The sequence below is a fragment of the Cimex lectularius genome, unplaced genomic scaffold, assembly GCF_000648675.2.
Source record: "Cimex lectularius strain Harlan isolate CLEC.00 unplaced genomic scaffold, Clec_2.1 scaffold39, whole genome shotgun sequence".
Classification (NCBI taxonomy): domain Eukaryota; kingdom Metazoa; phylum Arthropoda; class Insecta; order Hemiptera; family Cimicidae; genus Cimex; species Cimex lectularius.
The window spans coordinates 1,999,510-2,018,465 of record NW_019392653.1 but is presented as its reverse complement, the minus strand read 5'-3'; the positions used below and the strand labels follow the sequence as shown (position 1 = coordinate 2,018,465).

Sequence of the window (18,956 nt, the reverse complement as noted above, 5' to 3'; positions counted from 1 at the left end):
AAAGTTGCGCGTCTTTGCTAAGAACAACCCCGATTCGATTGCGCGTCTTTTTGGGGGCTGCCCCGCAACGATAAGTCACGTCTACACTATAGAGACATTCCCCTAGAAAAGTCTCAGGAGTTAGGTCGTCTCGCAGGTGTTTCTCTGTCATTGTTATTTGTTTTTCTTTTTTTAACGAGGGTTCGCAACAGCAGAGGTTATATCAACCCTCGGGGTGCCGGTGTTTTTGAAATAAAAGCCCATTTGTAAGTATGTCGGGTTCGAATGCAGAGCCGCTGGATTCGAACCCGGGACCTTTACCTTACAGTGATGAGCGCCGTTGCGGCCACCGACGCCCCTATGTTATTAATGTGGGGTGTTTAGTGTCCACTCTCAACACGACAAACATGAATGACACATCTGCACGGAAAACAAACATTTTGAGCCCTGAAGACGATCTCAATAAAGCTCGAAACGTTGGCATGATGAAGAAAACGTTTTTTTAAAACTTACGTCAACGAGGCCGCACTTTACGATCTCCAAATAATCAGTTATTTCATTAAAAATAGAAATCAAAGATAGTTGGATCCGAAAATTGTATAGTAACAACAATGATACATGCCGCGATCTTTGGGCACATTTATGGCTAGATTGAAAATCTTTTGCAAATGCTTGCGTCGAACGTGTTTAAAGAAAACACACAATTTAGAAATTCAATTTACCCTATCGTGACACGCAACCACTCTCCGGCTGCACCCGCAGTTGCAATGCTGTGAAATTATATCACTGAATACTGTTCCGATGGGACACAAAATCTTGTATCACGTAGACCCGCAATACACTCATGATACAAGGGGACATGTGGAGTAGAATCTCAACAATCCTGATTCAAAGGAGATTCAGCCCCGCAACAATGACGCGCAACTTTGATTCCAAGTGTGGACTAAGATGTAGATCCACTGGTTAGGCGCATGCTATAAAATTATTATTAATAAATAATCTTAAATCATATATAATAATGCTCGTCGCAACGAGTGTCCCGGATAAAAACTTCGTAGTAGCCGAAAACCCGCCCCAAATCTGGTCAAAGTTCGTCATTTGGACTTGAAAAAATACTTTCTAAGTCCGAGAGTGCCTCAATGATGGGCGTCTTTTAACAGTATTGGAGGTCGCGACACTACCTGCGAAAACTTTCTTGTCTCCAGTACCACCAAATGCGTCCGGAGGCTGACTTTAAACTGCTAACAATGGAGAGAAGGATTAACTACTTTAAAAAAAAGAGTTTAGGACGGTTGATGGCTGGTAGCAGATAAAGAACAATTTAAAAAAGGATCGGAAGAGGGTTGGTGGCCGCAACGGTTTCACGGCGCTCATCACTGTCAGGTAAAGGTCCCGGGTTCGAATCAGCGACCTTGCATTCAAACCCGATATACTTACAATTTTTGTTTGTTTTTTTCAAACTCTGTTGTTGCGGACCTTCGTAAAAAAAATATTTAAAAAATTAAATTTAATGATGAATTTTCCAACATGGCACAAACTGGGCTTTCATTTTTTTTTCCTGTACAATTTTTTAAAATATTTCCCACTGTTCTAACTCCTATCATTTTACCCCATTTGCCAAACATTACTAATTTTTCTCTCACCTTTGCTGTTACTTAAAAGCACCTGATTTTGGCCATTGCTCAAGAAGTCGTAACTAACTTCCTCTGATTGTCGCCCTATTAGCATTTTCCTACATTCTGTATCTTGGTTGTCATATTCAGTTTTCTCTCTTTAAAAATAATGTTTAAATTGATTTATATCTATAAATTTGTTGTACCTTCTTATTTGGAAAATATTTTTAAATTACTCATCTATTAGATTTTTAGTGCTATAGCAACATTAGTTAAAGGCTCTCTTATTGTCCTTTATTGTTGGTATAGGGCTTGGAATTATCTTCCTTTGGCATTGAGCTTGGATCCTTCTCTTGAAGCTTTTTCTAAATTTAAAAAAAAGTTTTTAATCTACAAAATATTCTTCCAATATTTTTTTAAATTTTTACCTTACTATTGTATTTAAATTAAAATTGCAGAAGTAGAGAAGAATGGATGGAACTTGGATGGTCGAGGGACGAGCACTGTTTTGGAGTGCCTGCGATCGCATTCGTCCCAAGTGGAAACTACCAGCTTCTCAAGCAGAGGTACATCCACCATTTCTGGACAGATGTCATCGTTTATGATTACGACCCGAAAAATGACTGTTTCGCCGTATTTCCCTGTTCGGCCACACATGGCCCCTACCTTCTTAAAAGGATCTACATCTGCTTCATCGGAGAAAACCCTGTTGTTTACTGCGACCGGATTGCCAGTGCTGTTGCACTACGAAACCATGCTGAATACCAACTAAGGTAACTTAGAAGTGTGTTTGAAATACTTGTACTACTAAAATTATTTTTAAATCTAAGAAATCATTAATTATTATCAGGTAATTAAAAAGGATATCTTCCATCTTACACTTCCTTACACTAATAAATGTGTAGTATTATATTACACTACTTCTTCTATTCTACTATTGCACGTTTTGCACTTAAACTTCTATTTATTTTGTACCTTCTTATACTCATACTTTTGAAACTAATAATTCCATCAGAAAGCAAGCCAAACAATCCCAGCCAGACTGGAGATTCCCAGACTTTTTTTCTGCCATTATATCAAAGGATAAAATTGTCATATTTTCCAATGAAGTCTGTGGGGTGATGAACCTATAGTTTGGTTGTTTCTAATCATTTTGGTCTGCCTGTCTTGACAACCCATACTGAAAGTGGCAAAAAGCCAAAACATCTGAGAAAGTTCAAAATGATCTGAAACACCCAAACTACTGAAGAAGAAGAATAGGTCATTATGTTTTTTTAGTGGTTAAAGTGTGCAATGGCTCATATTATTCTTTCTGGCCACAAAAGTCCCCATACTACATACTAGTGTTAGTCTAGTCAATGCCTATGATGTTATTCCTTAACTCACAGTTTTTAGTTCATTTGTATAAATCAGTATAACTTGACTTGATGCTTTTAGATTCAGATTTTTTAAGGATAGTGTGGATATCAGCGTTGATGAAAAGTATGAGGAGATGTCTTCAAGGCTTAAGCAAATTCTCGAAGAGACTGCATCGAAGCAGCCGAATCTGTCTGATGTTTCGGTAAAACTGAAAATCTTGACTTTTTTTAAATGCTTTTACAAAATTCCATTTACAGACGGAACTTATGGCCCAATGGAATGACATGTTTAGAAAAGTGGTTATATCGAAGCTTGTCGACAAATTTGTCGCCTCTGGGAAAGGAGGCGAGATATACTATTTGCCGATAGAAGACCCCAGGCCGTACCAGTGGGGAGCAAACAAAACATTTGACTGTAATGAAGATGGTAATATTTGTTTTTAAATTTTCTGAAAAAAATTATTATTTATAATAAAACTAAGTAAAGGAATTCCTGTAATACAAGAGGCTTAACCTCCAATTACCCATTGGGTGTTGCAGAACATGGGTCAAACAACTTTACAATATTTGTTCCATATTATTCTCAATTAAAATTCCATGGGGTTTGCTGGGTTTCGTGCTCACAGCCCATATTAAATTATATTTAGTTATAACATATTCATTCTCCTTTAACATTCTTTTTTCTTTTAAAGAATCATTCAAGGAGGACCTTAGTGAAAGTGATGTCAACATGGTTGAAGATGACTCAGAAGAATGTAACGTCATTCTCATTTATTTATTTTACCCTCTATTGTAATTTTTATTTTTTCATTCTGTATTCATAATTATGTATTTGAAACAGGCCCTACAGATGCAAATCCATTTTTGGTGTATAAAAAGGGAGAATCAGCACCACCCTGCACTTGCAAAAGAATTTTAACGAGAGGTGAATTATAATATTTAAAAATTTAGACTAATTATAGGTCAACTAGTTTAAGTAAGGTAGTAATAGCGGTTTATGTGTCTATATTTTTCAAAATTCTCAAACAAAAAATAAATGTGAAGGTGTCTTCGGTCCACCATGCACTTTTCTCCTTCCTTAAATGGCCTATAAGGATGCTGAAATTTGAAAAAAAGATAGTAATGAAACTTGCATTGCACAAAATAACTTTCACAGGCATGAGAGATGCAACAATCTCCATATTTCATGAGAAAAACTACTAAAAACACCTCCAGAATGAAGAAACAAAAAGGTGTTCTTATGTCAGAAAAATTGTACAGATTACCCATCGAAAAGTCTACTAAGATACTAATAAAACTAACAACTTTTCTTGAAAGACTGGCGATTTAGAAATTGCCATAAAAAAAATAATAAAAAAAATATAAAATAAAAAAAACATTAGGGTTGAATACATAAATGATCCACCAATTGATGCCTAACCCCTAGGGACCAGTCTGTATAATTTTGTAAACTTTAAACTTTATTTCTTGTTAATCATTAAATTCACTAATTTCGTGGTCCACTTGACCAATTAATATATTATAATTAATTAAGGTTTTTAGTGGAGATAAAAAAGTCAATGGCACGAGCGGGATTCGAACCCACGATCTTCGGCTAGATACGCCGCTCCTCTACCACTTGAGCTATCGTGACCTTGATCCACTCGGACACTAACTTCCTATCTCAACCCCACCTTTTGAATTTTCCCTCCTTTTTGCCATTTTTCAAATGTCGTGTAATCAGATTGGATTGAAAATTAGTGAATTTAATGATTTAAAATGGAGTATACTTCACTAAAGTTCTCCGTGGCCATTTCATTTGTCGTCGAGAATCCAATCCGATTACACTACATTTGAAAAATGGCAAAAAAGAGGGAAAATGCAAAAGTTGCGATGGGAAGTTGGTTGTCCGAGTGGATCGAGGTCTCGATAGCTCAAGTGGTAGAGCAGTGGCGTATCAAGCCGAAGATCGTGGGTTCGAATCCTGCTCGTGCCATTGACTTTTTTATCTCGATTAAAAACCTTAATTAATTATAATTTATTTCTTTTGCAATATAATAATATGGTAAATCAATATCAACAAGATGTACATGTTTTCTGAAGCACACAACTTTTATCCAGTTGTCTGTGGAAGGATCCACAATCCTCACCTATCCACTAAACGCCCATCATCCCCTTAATTTTGACTAGCAGTAGTAGTTGTTGAAATAGGTGACAAACCTGGTGATGAGCGTTTAGCGGATAGCCGAATCTTGTGAATACTTCTGCAGGCAACTGGATAAAAGTTGTGCGCAGAAAACATGTACAGTTTGTTGGTATTGATATACCATATTATATTGCATATGTACATACAAAAAAATTGAAACATTTTTAAACGCTACATATTTTAAATTTTAAAAACAATTTTCTGAATAAATAATGATTTGTATGTAATTTCTTCCTCGAACCCAACATTAAAATGAGCTGGTATATTTTGAATTTTACTTTTTACAAACTCAGTTTAAGTGGGCTGTCATTTTTCCCCAGTGCTCTTCTTGTGAAATATTCCTGAGGCAATGAATTAACAAAGAGAGTTGGGGTACAAGCTGATACAATTTTTTTATTTTATTTATTTATTTACGGATCGAAATCCTCTATAAAAATGCAAATAATATATCAAAAAGAATAAGGACGTATATGCATGGTAATAATATAAATGGTAAATATAAATGATAAATATAAAAATACTATTAAAGAGTAAAAACTGAACAACAATGAAAGACATAATTACTAACCAAATAAGGCAGATGAAACAAAATAAAGCTGAAAGACAATTGAAACTACAATAATTAGGTACATATTTAATGAAAATAATGCTCTTTGTAAATATATAATAAGACTAGAGTGCGAGAGTTAGTTGAACCAGTAAATGAAATAAATTGTAATAATTTTGTACAGTATGAAATATAAAAGCATTCAACTAAGGTTGTAGTATAAGGTTTTTCACAGATTGCTCAGAACTATTGAAGAAGTCAATGCTATTGCAGATGTTGCTACTCTTGATCATCATTCTGTGTAGAGGAGAAGACAGCATGTAGTTAGTGCTTTGGAATTCAATCTAAAATAATTTATAGGTTTTAAGAGAGTGCGAAGGTGCTAACAATTATTAGCTTTATACAAACCAGTTACAAAAATGAATGAATACAATAATAAAATAATTCCTAGACTTAAAACCAAATCATAAGAATGATACCATATACTTATTATCAACTTAAACATAATAATCCAATGATCAAAATGTCAGAGGTATGACCACTCTAAAAATTATTGCAATTTAACTCCTTAATATTTAATATTATTATTGGTATTAATTCTATTTTTTATAAAGTATTTGTAAAAATTTAACACTGATCAGCTGGACAGTGTGTTATGTGAAAATTTTTTACACCTATACAACATTTCCAATACAAACCATGTTGAATTACAGATATGGATTCAGAAACAATACACAAGTCAACTCACGTGTCCGAAAAGCAGGTGATGCAATTGAGAAAACGTAAGTATTCGTTGATTTTTACATATTGCACTGTATGAATATGCTCGGCTTTTCTTAGAACATGAATTGGTATGCGGCATGAAGGGCGGGTTATACCAAAATAAAAAATGCCTCTGTTTTGTTGGCGAGAAATTCAGAAAAGGAAGTAAGTTGTATGCATTTATTTTTAATCTTCAATTGTTCAAATTACTAATTGGCTATTTGGTTTAGTAGGTCCAGATGGAAAACCAACAGCAACTTGGGCAACTAAAGGTAAAACAGAAAAAATCTAGCATGTAATAAATTATTCTTTAATCACCGTGAAAATCTTAAAAATAAAATAAAAAGGGCAAAAAATTTCTATTTAGTCATTTTAAAAAATATTTAAACATAAAGATTTTTTAAAAAATAATAATAACTACAAGCACTTAGAGAGGATCGTGTCACAATCTTGCTTTTGCGCTATATAGTGAGCAAGTAGTTTTATCATTTGATTTGAAAATTATTTTTGAATGAATCAACAAGTTTCTGTGAAATTAGTTTCATTTGCTTATTATTTATTTATATTTAATTGTGTTAAAGGTTTGTGTGGGTGCATTTTTTAGCAGAATATAGAGTACTGTGGTATAAAATTTGACTGCCAAACACAACCCATTGGAAGTCTTATTTTACAATTATAAATGTTTAACATTATCAAAAATGTGTGGTGATTAGTGACCGTTAATTGATAATTATTCAGAAATCGTGAGATGCGGTCTGGTGTAATGTAGGTTTCAGAAAAACATTTTCTTTACTGAACGTTTCGATCTTTATTGAGATCATCTTCAGGGCCTGGGATTTACAAACATTGTTTACATTTAACAAATACATGTAGGATTACAAAATGCAAAATATATTTTTTTTATATTCAACCAAAAACGTTGGCACGATGAAGAAAATGTTTTTCTGAAATCTACATCACACCAGACTGCATCTCACGATTTCTGAATAATTATCAAAAGCTTTCTACTTTAAATTTGAAATAATTTCATAAGTTTTGTTTATATCAATGCTATGAACTGCTCAAAATGAGATTTTCCTCAGAAACCCTTCTGCGTTTTATTCTACAAAAGCATACCGATGTCCTCTATGAAAAAATGTATCCTGGCCATGTGGAGAAAAAGACTCTTTTTAAGAGTAATTATAAACATATTTTAATACAATTTTTATTTTTTTAACATTAAAATATATCTTGAATAGCAACTATGGGAAAAATCAGAAGGAGAGGAAAAACCGTGTTGATAAAGTCAAAATCAAAAAAACCTGTTAATATAGACATTTCCATTTGTAAGTTGTTTTTTATTTTTATTGTTTAGTATTTGTGCTTAACAATTTCATGTCATTTAGCAACTCAAGGTGAATCAGCAACTGGCGACACATTATTTAATCTTGACCAATTATCAATAGTGCGCACTAATTATAAAAAGATGGCAAAAAAACTGGAAGATGTAAATAATGAGGTTTACCTAGCGGACGTAGGCCTAAATCATACTTGCTCCGAACTAAGTATGGATAGTGTGAGAAATGTATCAAGACAGCCTTCACCGTGCTACGATGGCTATGATCCGAACGGAAAGCATTCTGACAGCAACACTTCGAAAGAACAAGCGCATAGTATTACACCAGAAGCTGTCCAATCAAATTCTGCTATCAACCAACATGGCACCAACGGTAATTTATCTTTCGAGAAGCAATACAGGGGCTCTGAATGTAAAATTAACCAATTCAGAATCTATTACTTGTTGCTATTATTCAACAGTGAGATTTTTAAATTTGTTTTTAGTTGTTGATGATACAAATAAAACATTAACCAAAGATGTTGAGCAATACCATTGGAAAACACATTCTGGTAAGAATATGGATACAAAATTGTAAAACAGTTTATTTTTAAACTGTTCCATTTATTCCAGAGATTGATGTTGCTACCATGTCAGAATATGACCCATTGCAGAGGCAGCCATCCATCCCTTCAGTTGGTATGTCAGCACTGATTTATCATATCATTATTTTAAAAACCTGTTACTTTTTATTTTATTTTTTAACATGAGTTTTTTTTGCACTAGATAGATGATTTTTTTGCATAATCATATTCGTGTCATCAATTTCATATTATAGGAAGTGCATGTGGGTTGGGTTAGGTTAAGTAGAGTAGGATTAGGTTTATGGTTAGGGTTAATATTACAGTTTAGATCAGGCACTGAAAATGGTGGCTCTACTTAGTTTTAAACCATCTTTTTCAACTATTGAATTGATTACCTTTTTTTAAAACCATTTTATAAAAAGTTAAGTTGGGTTATAGTTAGAGTTAGGATTAGGGTTTAAGTTAAAGACAGTTTGGATGAGAAAAAAAGTATCTTAAAATTAATCTTATTAAACTTCAACTACCACAAAAAAATAAAATAAATTGTCACTTTGTGGTCCTGTCCTTTTTTTATTTATTTATTATTAATTAATTATTATGGTTTTTTTGTACATCTTTCAACTAAGCATGTGTCTTATGATATAATGATTGTTTACCTTGCTTTCAGATCGTTTTGACTTGGCTGGCTATATGAAAAAAAAGAGTAAGAGAATGAAATATTTGTTTTTGTTACTTGAAGTTGAATGTGCGATATTTAATAATGTTTCAGGAGCAAAAGAAAAAACTTTGATATGCAAGGATAGAGTGGAAAGAAGTAAGATTTGATTTTTTTAGTACTTTAATAACTTTTTTTTAAGTAAAAAATAAATTTCTTTTTGTTTCAGGTAGTAGAGAGAGTGTTCAACTAAGTAAAACATTAGAGAGTTCTTGTTTTATATATTTTTTTCCCCAATTTACTGATTTATAATGATAATTTTGTAGGATCCAGACCTGATACTAGAAACAGTTCAGAGATGAATAAACCAAGAAGATATAGGAAAGAAAAAGGTATTAGTTTAATTTTTCAAGTTTTCATCATCGTTTATCTGTTAATATTTTACAGTTATGAAGTCAATTGTAAGGCGAAATAATGAAGCCATAGGTAAAAAAAAATCCTTTAATCTCAACACATTTATTATATTTATTTTTGTTTTGTTTTAGATAATGAACAAAAGGCAAAAATGAAAAATGTTCGAATTGGTATGAAATGAAATATATGTATATATGAAAAACGTAAAAATATTTGTTTATGATGGTTTTACAGATACTACAACAAAAACTAACAGCTTCACAAAACTGTCAAGAAATACGGGTAAATATTTTTTTAAAAGAATAAAAACTAGATATCAATTAATGTTAATTTTTAGAAAGCCCACCAAGAAAGAATATTAGCAAACATAGACAACATGGTAACAAACGTTAGAAAATACAGTTTTAAAAATTTAACTATATTCTAACAATTAATGCATGATTGTTACATTTATGCTTTAAACAGCAGTAAAAATGTATTTATATAAATAATATATTGAGATTAATCTTTCAGTTTTTTATATTGTTTGACTTCTTTTGCTTCACGGACCTTTGTTTATTCATTACTATCTTATTGCGATCGATACTCTACCTATTTGACCACCAGGTTAAGTAACTTTTTCTAAGTCATCCCTATACAGTCTCAGTTTTGGTGTGTCGGTGGCTGCAATAGTTTTAGGTGCTGACATCGCTCATCATTGTAAGGTGAAGATCACGGGTTTGAATCCCACAGCTCTGCTTTCGAAACTGACATACAAAAAATCCTCAAAGTACCTCTCCTACTGACCTTCTTTCATGATAATTTTTTTTTCAGTATTAGCATATAGTTATATTTTCATTTACTTCCAGTCCGAACTGCACCTTCATATGACAAGTTTGGCCTCGGATTAGTTTAGATGGCATCCAGTGCCACAAAAGCCATTCTAGTGCATTATTGAATAATTGGGGAGACCAGGTGTTGTCTTGCCTTAGGTTTTTTAAACTGAAAAATCCACCATTAATGTGTGTTTTTAGGGGAAGGAGTTCAAGAAAGGATTCCAACCTTTTCAACTGTGACCTGTATACACTCACTTCCCACTAAATTAAGCACTTTCCTTGGTGCATCTTCCTGCACATCTCTTGGTGTGAGACTTTTCTTACCAAAGTAGTTATACAGTGTGCAGGGTAGTTCCTCACATTTACAAAGGATATATGCCAATGTCTCTGGTTTTTCTTGACAGAGCATGTTTCTTTCTGTGTTTTGCCCATCTTCTTTAGGTGGTAGTTTGGTAGTTCATTGACCAGTATAGAGGTTTATAATTTTCCTCAAGTCTTGCCTGATCTTTCACCTTCCTGTTTGAAAGATTTATACATTTCATCCAGTTGAGTTTTTCTCTCTCAAGCCATTTTTCCAACTTCAACTTTAGCACAGTCTCATGTGCATCTAGTTGTGGTTCTGGTCTGATGGGTGAAAAGGCTACCCCTTCTTTGGCTACTCGTTCTTTGGAGCTAAAAACCTTTATAGTTTCCTGATTGTCTGAAAGTAAGTAAATCCATGCATGTTTTCATATTCTTTTTTATCAATCCTGCGCACAGAGTTGAACTGCATGAACCTCACCTTTTAAGATAGAACCAGTTTAACAAGAGTGTAACTTGGTAATGTCTTTCTTCCAAAGATGTCTGTTACCTATGAATTGGTCTGGCAGATTTGAACTTTCCTCACATTTTGTCATGTGTAGCCATCCCGTTTATTTTAAAATGCTCTAAAATTATGCTGGCTTTTCCTTAGATCTGGTATTATATTTTTGTACCTCAGGAATCTGCCGGAGGAAGGAGATCAACTGCAGTTTACATCACTTTTGAGGCTTTGTTCCCTTGTTCAGTGTTTTTACCACCATACTACAGCCCCATATGTGACCATGGGTCTGACTATTGTTATATAACCAATACACTGGATAATCTCTGGTGGTATAGTAGTGCCTTGATATAGTATGTTACTATGACTTCATCACCTGAATTTTTGGTCGAGGTTTCTAGGTATGTAGTTTCTTTGTAGGTTAAGGTTAAGGCTTTATTTTTTATAGTGGGAGCTTTTAGATTTAGCTTCCTTCATCTCGTAAACGGTATGAGAAATGTTTTCTTAGGATTGATTAAGACTCATTTTTTCATACCATCTTTTTACAATGTTAGAGCATTTCGCATCAAATTGCCCCTTTATGCTACCACGTCATCTACATAACCTATGGTGCCTTAAGTTAATCTCTGTGATTAGGTCATCTACTACTAGAAAATATAGAATTAGAAATAGTACTCTTCGGGCATCCATGGGTTGATGGTATTTTTACAGACAGGTGACCAAGTACAGTGCTTTTATTTTCATTGTGTTTATATCTTTCTTTATATACTTTCTATCTTAAATACAACTGTGCGAATAAATGTAATTGTACATGTATAATTAAGATCCAAAAATCTGTCTTTGTAAGAATTAAGACTGTGCCTATTTGAAGGCATAAAAAATATCTTAGATAATTATTTGTATATTGTAAGTGATATTTTGTTGTAGAAGAAGTGCAGACAAATGATGATAACTATACAAATCAGCAAACAGACGGTATGTTATAAATTCAATTTTTCTTTCATTATAAACATTACTAATTTTTTTCCATTTTAGTCCTTAACTATCATGCGCAAACATCACATAACATACCAAAAATGGCAAAATCAGAAAAACGTATTGATATATATTATATATTTATTACTTTTCAACATGTTATAAAAATCAATGTTACAGGTTCAAAAGGCTTAAAGAGAATTTCTGTTCTGGCCAGTCCATTTACAAAGAGAGCAATGCGGTCAAAGTCAAACATTGATAACCTACTGTCCCAAATAGGTAAATTAACTAACATTGAGAATGTAAATTTTAAACTTATACTATTATGATAAATATCTTTCTAAATCTCAGAAATTGATCCTGTTATTGAAGTACTGATCAATCCAGACAACTCGGTGAAGTCGATTATCCGATCTGCAGGTAAACTAGAGTTAACAGAAATACAACTTTTTATTGTAGTAGTTATGTCATGATGAGAAATTATTAACTATTTCAAGCTATTATTATTGGATAATACTAGATATTATTGAAGTAATACTAAGTTCCACTGTTTCATCAGTTTAAATCAATTAATAAAAATCTTTTAGTTTTATTAATTTTTAAACTCTTTGTTTCCAGCTGAAGATGTCTTGGATAATAATACTCAAGTTAAGAGTAAGTTTTAAAATTAAGTTCTTGTGACCCACACTGACCTCTAACTGGAACAACTTGACATCTTTCTTCCTCTGTCGCTACGAACAAAATCTACACACCTGTGAAACATCAGCCCATCCTAGAAACATTAGTCCTGGCTTTGATCCAATAACCTACAGAATTCTACATCAGCTTCGTTGCATGGAAATTACTCATTACTACCATTTATAGTTCCTTCCTTCACACCACAAACTTTCTTACCTTTCCTTCATCTCCATGATCTTCAACTTAACAAACCAATTGACAATGTTTCCTTGTACTGTCCTATAATTCTCCTACCTAACCTTCGGAAAGTAATTGAGAATTTACTCCTATCCTGCCTGCTTGGCTTCCATAATTACCACTGCACAATCCACCAAATTCATCACAAGTTAGATGTATTTGTCATCACTAGAGTGAAGCAGTGCTACCCTAGAGTCTTTCTTGATATATCCAAGGCATTTGATTGCATATGGTACCAGGTTCAACTGCTGAAACATACCCTTCATTTTCTAGTACATAATATTTCGTTCTAAAATCCTGCCTACATGATCATTTTTTCCAGGTTACCTACTGAATCTCAACCTCTTCAAACCATTCCTATCAAATGTTTCTCAAGGGAACATCCTTAGTTCATTAGCTTGCAGCATATACATGACAGACTTCCCTCAACACTCCAACACACTTACTTATTTGTTGATGAAACAGCATCCTCTCTGTAAACATTATCCTGTCTTAGCAGTTGATCTCTCCAGGAACACCTTACATCAGAACCATTTTTACATAAATGTAGAGTAAAAATTAAATCAAATCCCATTATAAGACACGCCCAAACGCAAAATACTCTCTTTCATCTACTGAATCAAATTGCATTGCCCACTTCTAAAACCAATCCTCAGAGGATGCAGCATCGGGTTCATGTCGTGCAGACAAAGAAGCTGCCTAATGTTGGTCATTGATGGTGGCTCACATTCTCGCTTAAACTTCATGTTTTTCATGTAACCTACCTGCTTATTGCATAAATTTATGCACTTCTTGATGAATAATAGATAACAACAAATTAATTCTTCTGAAAAGTCTTCAATTTTGTTTTGTTCTTACAGCAATGAAAAGAGGTAAATTGAAGGACAGGAAAGGAAAACACTTGTTAAAAATGCAGTATAAAGAAGGTATTTTTATTGCCATACCATTTTTATGTCCATTTATTTGTACTTAATTGTTTATTTGTATTTTTTATTCAGAAATAAATAACACATTAAGTAAGCTGCAGGATAAACTGACAGCACGCCTTCAAAATCTGAATTATTCCTCAGAAGGTATGAAAAGTCATTCTTTTCCTCTACAATTTATAAGTGATTTTCTTTAATTTTTTATATTGCTTAGGTACTGAAGATAGGGAAATTGAATCTAACGGGCCCAGTGATGTAAAAAGTAAAGTAGATTTGTTTACTTTTAAAATCAGCTAATATTTTATCCCAATTTTTATTTATTTTCTTACTTCAGGACAAGAAGTCAAATATAATTCTAGCACTCCTGTACGACTGCCTTCAGTAATAACTACAGAGCTAGAAAGCCAGAAAATATCTTCTGAGGACTCTCTGCCAACATTCCATCCTAGGGAGTCAGCAAAAGCCATAGGCTTGTTGGGGCCATCTTCTTTGTTAAGAGACCGTATGTTTTTTGTTAAAATATTCTTAGATTTTCTAAATTACCCATTTTAATTATATTATTTAGAGCAACAATCAACCCCCAAAAAGTATACGGCGCCACTTTTGAAACACCCGACTAAAACAAAAGGTCAGATACCTAAAAGATAAGATTTAGTAGTAAAATATTTCACCTGATCGACTATCTTATATCAAATTTAACAGAAAGAGAAGTTGAGCCAAAAAAGAAATTGAACAAAAAAGTGCCCACAGTTAAAAAGAAGAGAAGTGAGTTTGGGTTTTTTATTATTCTTCTTATGTGCATGTTTATTAAAATCTACATTGAAATCATTGTAGCGGTGAAAGTTCAGTTAAAAAATAATTTGCCTGACAAAACCAGAGATACAGAGACATGTAAAACCACAAGTAAGATTATCCTAGTGGAAAATTGGATTTTGATAAATTCAATTTGTTTAAATATTTGTTTCAGCTCATAAGGATACAAAGCAGAAAGGAAATCAAAGTAAAAGTTGCAAACAAGAAGACAAACGTCATGGCTCTAAACAAGGTATTCTTTTTAAAAAAATTCAACATTTAATGGTATTTTAACAATAAAATTTTTGGCAAAAATGGCAAAAAGGAGAGAAAATTCAAAGAGTGAGGTTGCGATGGGAAATTGGTGTCCGAGTGGATCGAAATCACGATAGCTCAAGTGGTAGAGTAGCGGCGTATCAAGCCGAAGGTCATGGGTTCGAATCCCGCTCGTTACACTGACTTTTTTATCTCAGCCAATACCTTTCATAAAGATTAATTAATTTAAAAAAGTTAATTAGTCAATTGGACCACAAACTCTAATGGATAAAATTGTATGCTCATTAAACATGTTTGCTTTTTATAAATAACTTTTATGTATGTGCAAATTTCATTTTTATTTATACATTTTAGAACTTTTAAGTTTAATTTTTTAATAAACTAATAAACTTTTGTAGGAAATAAAGCATCTAGGTACAGCTTTGAAGTGCTGTCTCTTCTCAGTTCTCAGGAGTTGTCAGAAGCAAATAGTAATTTAAATAATTGTAATGTATCAACTGACACAACGAGGTCTCAAAGCTCGAGCAACTTCTGGAACCAATCAGCAACGATAGATGAATATAGAGCACTCATTGGTACAGAACCAAATGTTTACAAATACAGTACGACTGTTAAAAATGCAAAATCGTTTATTTCAGGAGAAGACCTGCTTGGGCTTTTGCAAACTGCTCGAACAATGCTCAGATCAAAGAGTTCCAATAAAAAGGCCCATCTAAGAAGGAGTGAATCGTTAAAATATCCAAGTGAAAAACCCAAGAAAGTACTCATCGAAAGTCACAAATCATACCCAATTTTACCAACGTCTTTAGTTAGAAGTAGAGGCCAGTCTGAAAAAAGACTTGAGAAAAGTGAACCCATATATGAAAAAAGGATAACACACCAAGGTGATATTTAAAATTATTAATGCATCCGTAGAAGTTTTATCTATTGTTTGTTCCTTAACAGAAGTACCTAAGTCTCCGGTACAAACAGAAAAACACTTGAAAAGTGTTATGCTACCTGATATGGCACAAGAATTATTGTCCAACTGTAAGACCCCTTGTAATTTAGTTTTTGGTGTTCAATTACCTAATTACAATTTTTAATATTTTTCAGATCACACAGTTCAAAATGAATACAAAGAACAAAGTAAAATTGAATTTTTTTGTTAAATATTAGACATTTTTAATAATATTATTTTTTTAGAGCAATACTTGCACCAATTCCCTAATGATGTAATAGGCAAATTAGAGGCTATTATGAAGGATAAAGAAAAGCCAGGCACTCCAGCCTACAATCTACTCAATGACATGAAAGCCAAGCTAAGCCAAACGTCAATCGGTAGGCCCTGTGAACCTCAACCTGTGTGGGGCGATATAGGTATTTGACGATAGAAATAAATTCACTACAGTAGAACTTTGACATCATACATTTCAGCACAAGACGGAGTGAGCGACACGGTAAGAGTAGATCGTTTGCTGAACCCAGCAGCAGTTACATACACTAAAGGGGAGTACAAAGATCTTTTTGGAAATCAAGTTCAAGGCAATATTGGTAAGGATAGCCCTGATTTGTTTTTATTTTTTTCTAAATTACATTTTAGTTTTGCTTAATAACATACATGATTCAACATGTTTGAAGGTGTCCATCCATTGCTGGATTTACTATATAATATATTTTAAATAATTTTTGCATGCTCTGCATAATTGGACAATTAGAAAAACAGGTCATGATTGTGTTATTTAATGTTATTATTTTTTTTACAGAGAAATATTTAGTTTATTCTGGTTATGAAACTGCAGGTAAATAGATTAACTCATGTCTGTTAATATTTTATTTGGAATTTATTCAGTAAAAAATGTATCATCATAAACTTTTTTTTTCAGGGAAAGATCAGGATAAGGCTGCTAGTAACTAACTTTCAATTATATATTAGTAATAAATATTATACACAAATAAATAATAATAAATTATTCAATAGGTGATACATTTGAAGAAGATGGTGCAGTTGGTAATAAACCTTTTACTATTATTTCATAAATTATTTATTTTTTAGCTTTTATTTCTAGCTTATCTGTGTTTTTGCAGTAGATGAGCAATGATAATTAAAATAATTAATTTTATTACATCTATAATTAACTATGTTACTACAATTCTAGATAATTCCAAACACTACGCATACACAATTCCTTACGAAAATGAGCTTGAAGGTTACAAATGTAAGTTATAAACAGTAAATCTTTTTATAAATTATATTTGATATAAATGATAATAATTTACAATTTATTTTAAGTTTCTCATGGGGAAACTAGAACTGGAAATCTTCAAACACCAAGGAGGCAAGGTATAAATAATAATATTATGCATTGTTTATGTTTTGATTTTTTTTATATTTATTTTTTTCCTTCAAGCATTTACATTGATGACTGTGATAACAACTGCTAAACGAATGCATGTCAAAGGATGCACTTGTGTCAAAATTTGCAACTGCAATACTAGTTTGCACCAAGCAGGTAAAATCGATTTCGCATTCTGCCTTTCAAAGTTTTGAAATTAAATCGAAAAATTCAGGGCATTCTGTGGTGATTGGGGATGGAAACAAAGTCAAATTTGAAGCGATTGATTTGTTAGAAACAGAACGACCAAAACAGGCTATAAAAACAATTCGTAAGTTCAGCGCTTTAGGACTCGAATGCTATTAAGATATTAATTGTTCAAATGACATTTACAGCAACCAAAATTTTTGAAGTCACCCCGCCTGAGAAGTTTGGACAGTACAAAGCCGAATTCATGTCTCAGCTTGGTATATTTACGTAATTCTTAGAAAAATAGTTATCTTAATAATGAATGACAAATTTTAGCTGAATTGCAAGCACAATACGATGAAAAGGCTAAAGCTCATGCCAAGCTTCTACCAAAAGCTGTCAAAGCTCCCAAAGGAATTGATGTGTATGGGAATAAAAAGTGTTAGTATATCTAATCTCTTATTGGTTTTTGAATTCATAAAATTGTTTATTTTATGTTTTCAGTTAAACAACGAGATACATCTCAAATAAATGATGCCGCATTGGAATGTCAAAGATCAAGGGAAGATCTTCCATTGAAAGGTGAAAAGATTACTTTTTTTACTTACTTTTTGAAAAATCAATTCTTTTCTCTAACAATCTTTTTTTTTTTAAGCACACCCTCGATCAATGCCAATATCACATATTTTCAATTTGAAAGAATTTATGGCTTCAAATGTCATATTGCAAGGTTGTATGCTTAGATAATATTTTATAATTAAATTTTACAACAATACATCATTTTCAGAGGGAAATAATAGGATAATGGTGAAAGAACAAAAAGGTGTTTAATTTATTAATATGTATATTTCAATTCAATGTTTAATATTTTTCTTAATATAAATTAGTGGAACCTAAGCGAAAGAAACACTTAAAAGAAGAACCTATACAGTGGAAATTACCTGCTCCTGGGGATGCTTCTTCTTCTGGTAAAACAAATCTTACCAAAATAGTAAATTTTAATTTTAATTTTGTCTCATACAATTGCAGATGTGATTGACTTGGATAAATATTCTTCGGGCGATGAACTTGAAATTAAGAGGAGTGATTCTGAACTATCATTCGGTCAAGGTAATTTGTAATTAGATGCTCATAATTGTGAGGTTTCCTCCTGTGTCTGTGGGGTGATGAACCTGTAATTTGATCCTTAGCAATAATCTCGGTCTGCCTATTCTCGCTGGTTTTGTATACCAGATGTATTTTGGCATTTTGTCACCACTAAAGATGTCATTACTGACAGACCAATGAAAATAAGCAAACCACAGTGATCGGTAAAGATCAAATTATATATATTATTAAAACATAAATTCTTTGCAGGAGGAGGTTCAGAATTGGGATCTATAAAGGATAAATCACTTAAAAATGTGCCAAGCGATAACNCTAAAAACCTTAATTAATTGTAATGATTTAATCAGTCAAGCGGACCATGAAATTAGTGAATTTATAGAATTAAAATGAAGTACACTTCACTAAAGCTCTCCGTTGTCAAGCAATTGTCGTCGA

The 18,956-nt window shown here is 32.7% G+C and overlaps 1 protein-coding gene across 1 annotated transcript; it reads left to right on the top strand.

Annotated features, from left to right (window-relative positions):
• Positions 1-997: 997 nt before the first annotated feature.
• LOC106661001 lies at positions 998-18,850 on the top strand. Its single transcript, XM_024230695.1, has 56 exons — positions 998-1,068; positions 2,051-2,365; positions 3,030-3,153; positions 3,209-3,377; positions 3,643-3,705; positions 3,792-3,875; positions 6,396-6,464; positions 6,523-6,609; positions 6,678-6,716; positions 7,527-7,619; positions 7,683-7,769; positions 7,830-8,192; positions 8,266-8,331; positions 8,393-8,458; positions 9,011-9,046; positions 9,113-9,157; positions 9,228-9,251; positions 9,325-9,390; positions 9,446-9,484; positions 9,544-9,582; positions 9,647-9,694; positions 9,750-9,791; positions 11,954-12,001; positions 12,062-12,121; positions 12,182-12,280; positions 12,353-12,421; positions 12,620-12,655; positions 13,777-13,842; positions 13,915-13,989; positions 14,057-14,104; positions 14,177-14,344; positions 14,408-14,470; positions 14,545-14,607; positions 14,677-14,745; positions 14,810-14,887; positions 15,309-15,485; positions 15,549-15,794; positions 15,856-15,939; positions 16,006-16,038; positions 16,096-16,269; positions 16,327-16,443; positions 16,656-16,691; positions 16,776-16,799; positions 16,871-16,900; positions 17,049-17,108; positions 17,183-17,233; positions 17,301-17,402; positions 17,461-17,556; positions 17,621-17,692; positions 17,751-17,855; positions 17,919-17,996; positions 18,070-18,144; positions 18,202-18,237; positions 18,302-18,382; positions 18,444-18,524; positions 18,771-18,850. The coding sequence occupies exons 1-56, from the start codon at positions 998-1,000 to the stop codon at positions 18,848-18,850; spliced, it is 4,815 nt and encodes a 1,604-aa protein (XP_024086463.1).
• The last annotated feature ends 106 nt before the right edge of the window (positions 18,851-18,956 follow it).